This window comes from Pipistrellus hanaki (genome assembly GCF_964339955.1).
Source record: "Pipistrellus hanaki genome assembly, chromosome: X".
NCBI lineage: Eukaryota > Metazoa > Chordata > Mammalia > Chiroptera > Vespertilionidae > Pipistrellus > Pipistrellus hanaki.
Genome location: NC_140524.1, coordinates 91,228,807 through 91,243,076, shown reverse-complemented (window position 1 = coordinate 91,243,076; position 14,270 = coordinate 91,228,807). Strand labels below are relative to the sequence as shown.

General features: G+C 41.8%; 1 protein-coding gene and 1 long non-coding RNA gene across 2 annotated transcripts in view; one reads left to right on the top strand and one right to left on the bottom strand.

Annotated features, from left to right (window-relative positions):
- The window catches only part of LOC311614722, a 520,998-nt gene that overhangs the window by 212,355 nt on the left and 294,373 nt on the right, over positions 1-14,270 (bottom strand). The window lies entirely within an intron of this gene.
- Positions 6,101-14,270, top strand: part of POLA1 (DNA polymerase alpha 1, catalytic subunit) — a 311,394-nt gene continuing 303,224 nt past the window's right edge. Inside the window, exons 1-2 of the mRNA XM_084869425.1 lie at positions 6,101-6,232; positions 12,818-12,942. Coding sequence (XP_084725551.1) covers positions 6,208-6,232; positions 12,818-12,942 — 150 coding nt within the window. The 5' untranslated portion in view covers positions 6,101-6,207. The remainder of the gene's footprint in view (positions 6,233-12,817; positions 12,943-14,270) is intronic.

Genomic DNA, 14,270 nt, shown 5'->3' with positions numbered 1-14,270 from the left:
TAGTCCTTTCCAGAAAATGAATACGATTTTAAGTTTGACAGCATAGTAAACCTTAAAGAAGCAATTCTCAAATTTCAATACAGCCCCGTATATTGTTAAATAAACAAGGCTAGATTGAGTTATAGAGTTTTTGTGTTTAATAATACTAGTATATTGAGTGAGATAGCAATGACATGAACAAAGGAGCATTGGTAAAATATTGATGCCATCACCAACTCATATGGCCCACAGCTTCACTAAAGATGACGACTAGATTCTCTGGAGCAGGGGTCCTCAAACTTTTTAAAGTGGGGGCCAGATCACGGTCCCTCAGAGAGCTGGAGGGCCGGACTATATGAACTACTAATTCCTACTGTAACACCTCGGCTGCGCTCACTGCCCAAAAAACCTGGCGGGCCGGGTCAGACTCCTCTGCGGGCCGCATGTGGCCCGCGGGCCGTAGTTTGAAGACCCCTGCTCTGGAGGATGAAGGGTGACTTTTCCTACAGATGTCAGAAGTAGGCCCAGGTAGAGGTATTTTAAGTTACTATAGAAATGAATGGCGCAATTAGCATTTTGTTATTTTAATTACAGTTAATTATAGGTAGTTTGTCGTCAAAAGTCTGAGAATGGAGTTTGGATCTGAAGAATACCTAATGTCAAATAAAAATTGATGCACAGAGAAACTATAGGGAGCAAGGAACTTGGGAATTTATAAGCTTTCTTTTTAGGCATACAGGAGTTTCTTTAAAAATATATTTTATTGATTTTTTTACAGAGAAGAAAGGAGAGGGATAGTTAGAAACATCGATAGGTGCCTCCTGCATAGCCCCTTACTGAGGATGTGCCTGCAACCAAGGTACATGCCCTTGACCGGAATCAAACCTGGGACCCCCTCAGCCACACAGGGGTTTTAATTTGCAGAAACTTGCTGAAAGAACTAAGCTCCACACTAAGACACACATTTATCCATCCTTCGGGCCATTAACAAAACTTCCCTAAGATGTCAGAGTGACAAGCCAAGTAAAAGAAATTGCTTTCTTGCCGAAACCAGTTTTGCTCAGTGGATAGCGCACCAGCCTGCAAACTTGAAGGTCCCGGGTTCGATTTCGGTCAAGAGCATGTACCTTGGTTGAGGGCACGTCGGTCAGGGAGGCAACTGATCGATGTTTCTCTCTCATCGATGTTTCTAACTCTCTATCCCTCTCCCTTCCTCTCAGTAAAAAAATCAATAAAATATATTTATATATAAAAAAAAGAAAATGTTTTCTTCTCCTCACTTCATAACTATTAGTTTAATGGATTGCTGGGGTTTTGGAGACCTTTTCCCTCCTAACGGAAAAACTGACGTTGCATGTGTAACTGACTTGGAGGAAAACTGAACATGATACATTTTGTAATTTTCACTACATCTTTCCCAGGGTTTTTGCTGTTTCCCAGAAGTCCTTTCATGCCCAAATGTCTGCCCTTGACCAGATAACCCAGCTTGTTCTTTCTCCTCCCTGTCCTCTCTCCCATTCTCTCACCAACCAAGGCAAAAGGAGTCCTTATCTTCAACTGTGACCCTTCCAGAAGTTATTTTGTGGGTGAGGCCACAAGTTAAGGATTTCTCAGAACTTCTCCACCTCCAAATTCCTGACCGTGGATAGAGCCATCTGCCTAAATGGGTGATTGCAAGAGAAACACACTAACATGTCTTGTGAAAAGCTACAGAGGAAAAGAACAACATATGATGTTTCCAAACTTCTTTTTTTAAAAAAAAAAATATATATATATGTATATATATATTATCGATTTTTTTACAGAGAGGAAGGGAGAGGGATAGAGAGTTAGAAACATCGATGAGAGAGAAACATCGATCAGCTGCCTCCTGCACACCCCCTACTGGGGATGCACCCGCAACCAAGGCACATGCCCTTGACTCGAATGGAGCCTGGGACCCTTCAGTCTGCAGACCGATGCTCTATCACTGAGCCAAACCGGTTTCAGCTGATGTTTCCAAACTTCTGATTTGAGGAAATGGACTTTAATGTCATGAAATAAAAGTAGGCAGTTAGGGCACTTTGTGCCAGGGTCTTGAAATTAAAAGCAGGGTGCCAATTTAAAAATGTGTTTGCTCCCAAGCTCTATGCCAGGCTCCAAAGGAAAACAAAATGTTGGGTGGCTCATTAGTAATGTTCCACACTCTTCTCTGCATAAGGGACAATTCAGCAAAAATGCCAAAGAAATAAAATTATGTCCCCACAGTTGTGCCACCTGCCCTAGTTGAGTGAAGAGAAAGTTGGTTATCTGTTTTGTTCTGCCATTAAAATCTTAGATGTCGCTGAAACCGGTTTGGCTCAGTGGATAGAGCGTGGGCCTGCGGATTGAAAGGTCCCGGGTTCGATTCCGGTCAAGGGCATTTACCTTGGTTGTGGGCACATCCCCAGTGTGGGGGAGGGGTGTGTACAAGAGGCAGCTGATCGATGATTCTCTCTCATCTATGTTTCTGGCTATCTCTCTGTAAAAAATCAGTTATATATCTTAGATGGCAACAAACAACTGGAAATGAAAATTTAAAAAACAATACCAATTCAAAGCAGGATTAAAATATGAACGACTTAAGGATAAATTTAATGAAACATGTGGAAGTTGTGTCCACTGAAAACTTAAAAGACTGCCAAGAAAAAGGAAAGAACATGTGCTAAAAGGGAGACATATACTGTGTTCATGGGTTGGGAGACTCAAAATCATTAAAAAATATCAATTTTCTTCAATTTAATCTATAGATTCAATACAAACCCAGTCCAAACACTGGCAAACTTTTTGGTAGAAATTGACTACCTCATACTAAAAATGATATGAAAATATGAAAGACTTAGATTAGCCAAAATAATTTTGAAAAAAATAAAAGAACATGCTGGAAACTCAGCCTCTCTGATTTGAAGACACTGTAAAGCTACATTAGTCAAGACATATTAGCATAGACATATAAATGGGACAAAATAGAAAAATCCAGAAATAGACTCACATATATATGGTAGATTGATTTTTGATAAAAGTGCCAAGACAATTCAGTGGTAAAATGTTTTGCTTTTAAAAAGAACATGCTGCCCAACCAGCAGGGCTCAATGGTTGAGCATCGACCTATGAACCAGGAGGTCACAGTTTTCTTTTTAAATTATTTGCCAGATGATCATAGCTATTTTATTTTTAAAAAAATATATTTTATTGATTTTTTACAGAGAGTAAGGGAGAGGGATAGAGAGCTAGAAACATTGATCAGCTGCCTGCTGCACACTCCTCACCAGGTATGTGCCCACAACCAAGATACATACCCTTGACCGGAATCGAACCTAGGACCCTTGAGTCTGTAGGCTGACGCTCTATCCACTGAGCCAAACTGGCTAGGGTGAGATCACAGTTTTGATTCCCAGTCAGGGCACATGTGACCCAACTGGGGGTTGTGCAGGAGGCAGCTGATTCTCTCTCATCATTGATGTTTCTATCTCTCTCTCCCCCTCCCTTCCTCTCTGAAATCAATAAAAAAATATATTTTTAAAAAGAACATGCCATTCATGCCAGTATTATTCACAATAGCCCAAAGCTGGAAGCAAACCATGTGCCTTTCCCCCACTTTTGAACACCTTTTGTTTTGAGGATGATCTTTTGGAGTAGTTCTGGCCTTACATAAGAGTCTTTTAGGTAACCCAGATATCATTTGATTCATAGGAAACTACAATACTAAATGCTGTAAGATACTGAAGAGTGAAGGTCTTTAGGACAGATGGGAGATGAGCCCTCACTCACAGAAAAAAGTGTATCCAGGTATAAATGACCACATATTATTCAACCTGATATTTATGTCCAGGGTAGCCATCCTGCAGATGACTAACAGGTAAGGCAATTACTTGTCTAGATCCCTTGCTCTTGACATTGGCTGCACACTGGAACTCCATCCTAAGAAATTATGATTTAATAGCTGCGGGTGGGGAAAAGTGGGCACTTAAACAAATTACTCATGTGATTCTAATTTGCAGCCAATATTGAGAACTACAGCCCTAAACTTTATTGCCATATGTACATTAAGAAGCCTTCATGCTGCCATCCTTGGCTATAATCCACTATTGACTGACTATATGATTAGTGTTCTAACTCATAATTCTTTAAAATATATATATATATTTTATTGATTTTTTTTTTTACAGAGAGAAATGGAGAGAAATAGAGAGTTAGAAACATCAATGAGAGAGAAGCATCCATCAGCTGCCTCCAGCACACTCCTTACTGGGGATGTGCCCGCAACCAAGGTACATGCCCTTGACTGGAATCCAACCTGGGACCTTTCAGTCTGCAGGCCGATGCTCTATCCACTGAGCCTAACCGGTTAGGTCATATATATATTTTTAATGACAGACTTTTCTTTTAAATAGAGGTGTTTTATTTTTGTTGTTAATCCTCACTAGAGGATATTTTTCCACTGATATTTTTTAGAGAAAGTGGAAAGGAGGAAGAGAGACAGAGAGTGAGAGAAAGAAACATCGATGTGAGAGAGGCTCACATCCATTGGTTGCCCTTATCAGAGGACCGGGGATGGGGCCTGCAACCAAGCTATGTGCCCTTGACTGGAATTGAACCCGGGACCCTTTGGTTTGTGAGCCGATGCTCTATCCATTAAGCCAAACTGCCTAGGCCCTAGGCCTCATAATTCTTTCTTAACTTTGCTTCAATACCTTTAATAATTCACAGGTGGATTCTGGTTTTCTATTTCCAAGTGTGACTTCACGTTGCTGGTTTAGAAGGTCCCAAAGCGTTAGTATAGAGCTGTTGGTCTTTGGGACAGGTTTTATTCATGATAAACTGCATATTTACATTATGATCCAGGGCTCAGTCATCACAAAAGATTCGCCCATTGGTCAATAATTCATGTTGAATTACTTGAGGGCATGGATCTAACATTGCTCTCTAGGGGGACGGTGCCAAGAACATTATGTACTGATGAGTTTGAGAAGAGGCCTTGATGGCTAAAATTACTTCCACATAAAATGGTACTCAAAGATGGTTAATTCTCATTCTAAGTTCTTGGCTTAATTAGTGTTCTCTTGTTAAGATATACATGCAGATGTTTCTGTCCTTATTGTTTGTTAAACAATAAAGGAGATACATACATTGCATGCTTCGTACCACACACAAGAATCTAAAGCCCTTTTTCTTTTTCATAGCATTGACATTCTGCTGGAGTCCAGGCCAGATGTCTTTTGCCCTATGCTTTGAATAGGTCTGATGATTTCTTCATGCTTCTATTCAGGTTAAACATTGTTTTGCAAGAAGACTACTGTTATATAGGCGATGCTCCTTATATAGGCGATGCTCCTTTTTCCAAGTGCATCACATTAGGAGGCATATGATCGATTATTTCTTTTAAATATATTTTATTGATTTTTTACAGAGAGGAAGAGAGAGGGCTAGAGAGCTAGAAACATCGATGAGAGAGAATCATTGATCAGCTGCCTCTTGCACACCTCCCACTGGGGATGTGCCCCAACCAAGGTACTTGCCCTTGACCAGAATCAAACCCGGGACTTTTCAGTCCGCAGGCCGAGCTCTATCCACTGAGCCAAATCGGCATGATTATTTCTTATTGGTGATGCTACTTTTGGTCGTTTGGCTAAGATAGTGCACATACCTTTACGTGGCTATATGTGTATGTGTTGTGTGTGTGTGTGTGTGTGTGTGTGTGTATGTGTCTCACTGCGACTGTGTTCACACTCTGAGAAGCTAAGTATCAGGCCAGACTCTGAGTCCACAGCAGGAGGCAGTCGCTTTCCCAGGCTTTCCCAGCCACGCCCATCGTACTGCCCGCCCGCGTTTCTTTTCCGCGAAAATCACCTCTCAGAACCACAAAACCCTTGCTCCAACGCGCCCGTATCTTTTCCCATCCGGATGGGTGCGCCTGCGCAGTGCGTCTCAGGCGGCTCTTTTCCTGCGCCCGACCGCACTTTTTCCCAGCTCTCCTCCCCTCCGGCTCAGCTGGAGTGGTTTCCCCCCCTGGGGGGTCAACCGCGGGTCTCCCTCCGCGCGCTCGCGGGAAGACAGGGGGCGGGGCCTGGCGTGGCGCGGTGCGTCAGGGGCCTTCCGGGCGGAAGTCCGCGGCCTTCCGAGCTGCTGATTGGCTTGCAGGCTGGCGCCCGTCTCTGCCCTCCTTCCAGTTTCAGGCCGGTTGGCGCGGAATCCAGAGACTCCCGGACCATGGCGCCTGTGCACGGCGACGACTGTGAGCTGGGGCCACGCGGGTTCCCGGGTTGGGAGCGCGGGGACCGTGGCATGATTGCGGGTGGTGGAGGCTAGAGGGTGGGTTTCTTTGAATTTTTCCCGAAGGAGGCGCGCGCCCCGGTCGTTAGGCGGGTCTATTTGGGCGCGGGGCGCGGACCTTGGTCGTCGAGGCTGGGACTTGGCTGGTGTAGGACGGGGCTCGCCTGCTGGGCCCTTTGCCCCTGGCAGCCCCCGCCTGCGGGGCTTTTTGTTTGGGAGGCGGCGTCCCCTCGCACTAGCCTGCCTTTCTTTTTGTTTTGTTTTGTGTTTTTTTCTTTTGATGAGTCGTGTGCTGAAAGTATTTCACTACTGCCATCCCAACTATGCACTGGAGGGCTACAATGTATGTTATCCCCTTAAGAGAAACTCCCAGGGAATTGTCATACTTTGTAAAGAAAACTTTTAAGTGCTGTCGCCAGAACATACAGGTGCATTTTGTCTTTCTAGCTGCTGGGTTTCTACTTTATGCATTCACAGTTTTCCTTTCAAATCCTCTGGAAGTTCAAGTATTGCATTGAAATAGTGTTCATGATCTAGTCTTCGCTGATGAAGCTTTAAAAAAAGTATGCGTTCAGCAGCATTTCAGATAGCCTAGACCACTCGGTTTTCAGTGGTAATCTCTTTATTTCAAAAAATAGAGTACAAAAATGCAAATGGGTTCGTCTGATTTCTGATTTTTTGAGCAGTGTTCAACTACAGTGTGACTTACGTGAACTTCTAACTGACAATCAGACGCTTCCCTTTCTTAGCTGAGGCGCCACGCGTCTCCTGTCACTCAAACGCGTCACTATTAATGAGAACTTGCTTTCAAATCAACTTCCTTTGCATTCACCTCGATGCGAATCAGATTTCCATGTATTCTTCTAGCCTTTTGTCTTTTAGGGCAATTTCTTTCAGGCAGTTGACTAGCCTGCATTGCAAATGGGATGTAGGACGTGAGCACAGTCTTTGCAGCCCTACATGAGTGATTTGCCACGACGCTGTTTCGTCACCCTAAAAACTGTGCAGCATCTGTGCACATCAAGAAATCACTCTCCGGAGGGCACTGTGCAATCTTGAGACCCCTCTTAAGTCGTGGTGTTGATTAAGTGTTGCTGGAGACTTGTGACTGGAATTTTTCCTAGAGCAGACTGAAAGATTATCTGAAAGGCCATTATTTGTCTGCTATTGAGGAGGACGGGGGTACTTCAGATGGTAATTTTGATCGCGTATTACATTTTTGTAACTGGATCTTTTTTTTTTTTTTTTTTTAACGCTTATTCTTTTTTTGCTAACTTACTATGTGAAGCATTGGAGACATTCCAGAACTGGAAATCTAGGCCTTTTCCCCTCAAGTATTCGGTGGGGCACCTTGACAATGGCAGTGAAAAGTGAAAGGTTTATAACTAGCTTTATATATGAGAAAGGATCAGGGAGAATTGAATGATTAAATCCAGCATGTGCAGTGAGTGGTTCATTTTTTCATTCAGCAAATATGTATTATGTACCTACGATGCAAAGGCATTCTGCCAGGCATGTCTGGCAGGTAAGCTGGACATGCTTTTTGTTTTCATGGAGTTGAGATTGTAAGTGCCTAAATTTAAAAAATATATGTTTATTTCAGAGAGGAAGGGAGAGGTAGGGATAGGAACATCAGTGATGAGAGAGAATCATTCATTGGCTGCCTCCTGAACGCCCCCTACTGGGGATGGAGCTCACAACCCGGGCATGAGTCCTTGACCGGAATTGAACTGGGCCCCACCTTCACTTCCTACGTTCTGTCCACTGAACCAAACGGGCTAGGCCTAAGCGCCTAATTTTATGCAGTGCTATATTGAAGCTTCCCTGAGAACACTGCTTTGTTATATTTTTGTTTTCTAGACACTAGACCAGTGTTTCCCAAAGTATACCCCCAGGGGCACGGGAAGAGTTTGGTGGGGGTACGCGTTGCACCGGAGTTCGGTGGGGATATGCACTGCACCGTGCTTAGCTGCGCCTAATTCTACGTTCTCATGAGTACGAGGGGTACTCGGCGTTACGAAAATTATAGAAGGGGTACACATATGTCAAAAGTTTGGGAAACATGCACTAGACCATGTTACTGCTAAGTAGTGTGTTTCTGTGTGTGTCTACCCTGCATCTATACACACATGCAATGAGCTTCTCTTACATTACTGAGTACAAAGTCAAGTATCTTCACTTAATCTGCAACAACTTAATGACAGATATGATTATCCCCATTTCAGAGATGAGCACCCTGAGGCTCTGCATTAGTCTGAGTCCTTAGGTGTAAGCTATAAAAATCAACTGTAGCTATTTTTTTTTTTTTTACAATTTTGTAATTTCATTGACCACTGAAAAATAAAAAAAATAATAAAAATGAAAACAAAAAAGAAAACACAATAAGCCATTGTCAGTTATTTCCCATTTTAGCGAATTGAAACAGAAAAGGATTTATTCGAAGGATATCGTGTTGCTCACAGAAACTCCAGGAGGACTGGAGAGTCAGCCTGGGGGTTGATTAGCCAAGAATAGTGATTAAAATCGTATCACAAAACTGTTGCAGTGAGGATGTCCTTGCCAACCATGGCCAAGTACTTGAGGTTATAGCTTGTTATAGCTCTGGTTAACATTGCTGGCACTGTTATTTAATCCTCCTGCAGCTGCTGCTACTTATAGAATCTTCCCTTAGCCCATCCCCTTTCCTTTTGACACTGGCTTCTGATTTAAAGTCTGAGCAGGTGTTTCTAATTGAGAAAGTCTATTTTATATGCCCATGCCCTAGCCGCAGGGGTGTCTGGGAAAGAGCATCTGTCTTTTCAGTAGTAGGACATGGCCTCTGTGTCCCATCAAAACTTTTAGGGGAGCCTGACCAGCGCGGCTCAGTGGTTGAGTGTTGACCTATGAACCAGGAGGTCATGGTTCGATTCCCAGTCAGGGCACATGCCCGAATTTCGGGCTCTGTCCCCAGTGTGGGAGTGTAGGAGGCAGCCGATCCATGATTCTCTTTCATAATGGATGCTTCTCTCTCTGTCTCTCTCTCCTTCTCCCTTCCTCTCTGAAATCAATAAAAATATATTTTAGAAAAGACTTATAATTTCACAAGCAGGTTCATATGCTGGGCAGCTTAAACAGCTGTAAGACAGCTGGCCACTGCAGCTTAGCAAGTTCAAGTGTGATCTCATGTTGTCCAGTAAGTGACAGAGCTGGGCTGTGCTGCTTCTCCCTGAGCTAGTCTCCCGCTTACTCTAGTCTAGTCTACACTCTCACGTCTTACCTGCCACACTGACTTCCGGTTTCTGAACACACCTTGCATTTGCATCCTTCTGTAATTTGGCTCTTGCCTTTTCCTGTGCTGGTGCCTCTTTTTACCATATACTCTGATGGTAAGGCTTTACTCCTCTTGCTGGGTCTGTGTTGGGAACTTCCTGTGAAGCCTTCCCTGATTTCTGAGCCAAATGAACGGTTCTCTTTTTCACATTTCCTCAGGACCACGCTCTTACCTCTTCTCTGACACGCTGTTTATATGATGGTGGGAGTCTCAGGTCCTTTTGCTTTATTTGACTGTGACCACCTTGAGGACAAGCAACTCTGTTAAGGTGACCAGACATCCTGCTTTTGGTAGGACAGTCCCGATTCTTAACAATTTGTCCCGCGGCGTCTTTAAAAAGTCCCGATTTTTTAAAAGAAAAAATCGGGACTTTTTAATTTTTATTATTATTATTATTTTTTTTTAGCATATTAAGCTTTTATTTATTTTATTTTTTTGCCTAGTGGCAACTGTTTATTATTTACTTATTTTTAAATAAATCTTTATTGTTCATATTATTACAAATGTCCCTCATTCCCCCCCCCCCTCCATTGCTCTCCTCCACCAGGTTCCCACCCCATCCTCTGCCCTTTCCCCACCCCCATTGTCCTCATCCATAGGTGCACAGTTTATGTTCAGTCTCTTCCCACATCCCCATCTCCCCTTTTCCCCCGAGAATCGTCAGTTCATTCCCTTTCCATACCTCTGATTCTATTATATTCACCATGGGGACTTTTTTAAAACGCCGCGGGACAAATTGTTAAAAATCAGGACGTTTGGTCACCTTAAACTCTGTAATATTTGTTATTGCACCCCTGTGGAGTGAGTCCGTTTGAAGACTATAGATTTTGTTATTTTAATCAAGAGGAGTCAAGGAATCCTAAAGGCAACACTTTGAGGCCTACTTTTCACTCCTAGTGGTCATGTTCAGTATTCTCCGATACCATTTCATCTAGGCCTGCTCATTTTTTTAAATCGTTTGAGTGACACCCAGGATTTCGTGGCTGTCATCACTAAGTACCTGCATTCCTTAATTTTTACTTAATGCCTCTCTAAAACGGATTTAAAAGTCAAATGTGAAAGTCAAACAATAGACTGAGATGTTATAGAGATTACAATTCCAGGAAGCTAGAAGAAATAAGATCTCTAATTATGCTTCACTTTTGAGATGCAGTTTTTAGTAGTTTATTGCCAGCATTTGGTACATGTTCTTTAAATTGCATCTTTTATTTCAGTCAAACACTTAGTCAAACCACTTAATGTTGTTAAGAATTTTGCAGTGGGGTTAGAGCTATTAGGATGCCTCTTATCAATACTTTTCCTTTTCTGTGCTTGCTGCTTTTTATAAAACAATTAGCACCAAATACAATAAAATACTCAAATTTACAGGCATAGATGGCAGTCATGCTGAGCCTAAACTTACAGCACTGTCTTACTTGACTTGGTTATTCATTAGCTGGTATATGCAAGTCTTAATTATGTGGATGAAATCTGTTCAGTATGTGTGTGAGGTGGTCAGAGTATAATGACCAAAAGCATGAATAATTCAAAAGTTGAATGAATGAACACTGAAGCCCTCTGGTATTTCAGTAATTTTTGACAAAACATTTTAACCTTTGTAATTTTTCATCATCATCCTATAATGCCCTAACTCAGTGGTCCGCAAACTGCTCCACAACAAGTGGTCCACACGTGGCTCGCGAGCCGCGGTTTGCCGCTCTGTTGACTAATGAGTTTGCCAACCACTGCCCTAACCAACTAAGTGAGGCCTGGAAATCAGTGAAGAAATCAAGAATATTTTCAGTCATCTTTGTTTCATTCTTCCAACCCCAATTTACCCCTCCTTTGAAATTCCAGATACTTGGGCTGAACATGTTAGGGCATGCATGACTTCTAAAGATTGTTTTAGAGTTAGTTGCTATTTATCTCCCATTTTAGATCTTAAGTTCTCTGAGTATGGGGACCATATCTCACTGAGCACCTAGTACTTTGCAAAGAGCAGGTGCTCCTTAAGTCATGTCAAATGGTGATTAATGGAATACAACTCTTTTATAACTCTCCTAGGCTCCTCATTTGTAATGGAAAGGTTATGGACTAGCTCAGTGGTCGGCAAACTCATTTAGTCAACAGAGCAGCAAACCGAGGCTTGCGAGCCGCATGTGGCTCAAGAGCCGCAGTGTGCCAACCACTGGACTAGCTGATCTCTCTTCTCTCGTGTCTATAAGAGATCAATTGAATTTGAATTTTTTTCTTTTTGGAGGAAAAAAAATAATAGTTGCTTTAGTTGTTTCAACTGTATCGCAGAGAAAAATCTCTGAAGAGTCACAGGAGCTACAGGCTCGGCCATGAACTTGGTGAATTACGTAAAACCTTGATATAATGGACTAATTTGGGGGAAGGGGGTGTCCATTAAAGCTGAAAGTCTGTTATATAATCAAGTAGGTTTTCCAAATGTGTATGTTAAAACATTGACAAATTAGCTTACCTGTTGTTACTTATGTAGACACGTTTGTAATTAAAATTAAGTAGGTATGAAAAATCTAATTTCACAGACAGGTTTGCTATATGGATTACTGTAATTTTAAATTTATACTGAACAGGTTTAGTGAACGTGTGCATTCACCAGTCACTGCGAGCAAACAAATGCACATGGCTGAACATTTGCCAGTTCTGTTGTCTCATAGCGTGACTTTCTGTAAAACTGCTACAGAAAGTCACGCTATGAGACAACAGAACCAGTTACCTTGGGAGATGTGGTGTGATCATGTGCTAATCATTTGCAGAACATTATTTACAAGCGGTGACTCTTGGATTTAAATATGTGGACTATAATTGTAGATATGTATTTATTTATGTCGGCGAAATTACTAGTGTTTTTTCCAACATATGTGGCCTGTTTGTTAAAATTTGTTAGAAATAACTGAATTAATAACAAGAAAATAAACTGCTAATTTAATTATAAGCAAATCGTAGTTAAAAGCATTTTAGTATTAACAAGGTGTTAATTTTTATATATGACATACGGACCAGAAATTTTGTGCACTAAATCCAAAGTCCGTTAAATCGAGGTCCACAAAATCAATGGTTTACTGTGTTTACATCATAAAAAGTATTCATTTGTATAATATTAGAATTATGTATTACTATTGGCTGGAAGTTAGGTTCAATTCCTGACCTGAATTCCTCTGCTTTTGAGGCAAGATGGCTGACAATTTTGTGACATTTCATGTAAATTTGGCTTTTTTTTTTTTTTTCCAGCTGTGTCAGATTCAGGGAGCTTTGTAGCATCTCGGTCCCGGCGAGAAAAGAAATCAAAGAAAGGGCGCCAGGAAGCTCTAGAAAGACTGAAAAAGGCTAAAGCTGGTGAGAAGTATAAATATGAAGTAAGTAATCATTTTCCTGTTTTTTTTTTTCCTTTGTGCTTCATCCAATTCATAGCCACTTCCTGTAAGGCACTTTACAGATGCTTCCACAATTCTGAAATGAAAGTAGTTCTATATTTTCCTTATTAAATACATTACATCTCTGATAAATCCCATGGCTTTGTTGGGGGGGGGGGCGGGGCATAGAGATGCTTTTACTTTACTCTTAAGGTACTGAGCAGTCTAGCTAAGCACTTGGAGAGAATTATTTTTCCTAATTTCATTTGCAAGGGGAGTGGCAGTGGTGACTTGGATCTTATTTCTGCTGTGCCCGGATGTAAGATATAATGTCATGCCATTTTGGCTGTTTTCCTGTACCCACTGCTTATGACCTGTAGGTGGAAACAGAGTAGCTACCATCTGCACAGCATTGTCTAGCTTCCCCTTCAACACGTTCCCTGAGTATCTTCACTGCCTTGGGGCCAGAAAGTGATTAATTAATACTAGAAAATAACAGCAATTAATACACTTTTTTTTGTTAACACTATTCTAAGTGCTTTTACAAATATGGTCATATATTTAATTCTTCCAACAACTATATAAAGTTAGATGCTATAATCCAGAGCATTTTGCATCTGATAGATCTGAGGTCACAGAGGCAGAGCCTTGATGTGAACTCAGGCTTCACAATGTGCATGTTGGACCATGGCCTATACTGTATTGGACAATTAAGCAAGCAGAAGAAGTTAAGTGAGTCAACCAGACCATAAAGGGCTGCTAAAAGGATTATAGTAAAACAGGAGTAAAGCATTTTTTATTGAATTTATTGGGGTGACATTGGTTTGCAAAACCATACAGGTTTCAAGTATACAACTCAACAAAACATCATCTGTACACTGTGTCATATGCCCACTGCCCCAAGCAAGGTCTCTTTCTGTCCTTGTTCCCCTTCTTTTTTAAAAAATATATTTTTTTATTGATTTTTTACAGAGGGGAAGAGAGAGGGATATAGAGCTAGAAACATCAATGAGAGAGAATCATCGATCAGCTGCCTCTTGCACACCCCCGACTGGGGATGTGCCCGCAATCAAGGTACATGCCCTTGACCAGAATCCAACCTGGGACCTTTCAGTCCGCAGGCCGATGCTCTATCCACTGAGCCAAACCGGTTTTGGCACTTGTTCCCCCTCTTTGCCCCATCTCCACCTACCCCCTCCAACCCACTTTCCCCTTTAGGTACTTCTATAAAGGAGTTCTCTGGGGCATTTCAGATGTTTACACAATGTGCTTGATTTCTCTTCAATCACTGATGTTAATTGCATAGCTCTAAGAGTTCATGCTGAGCAGTA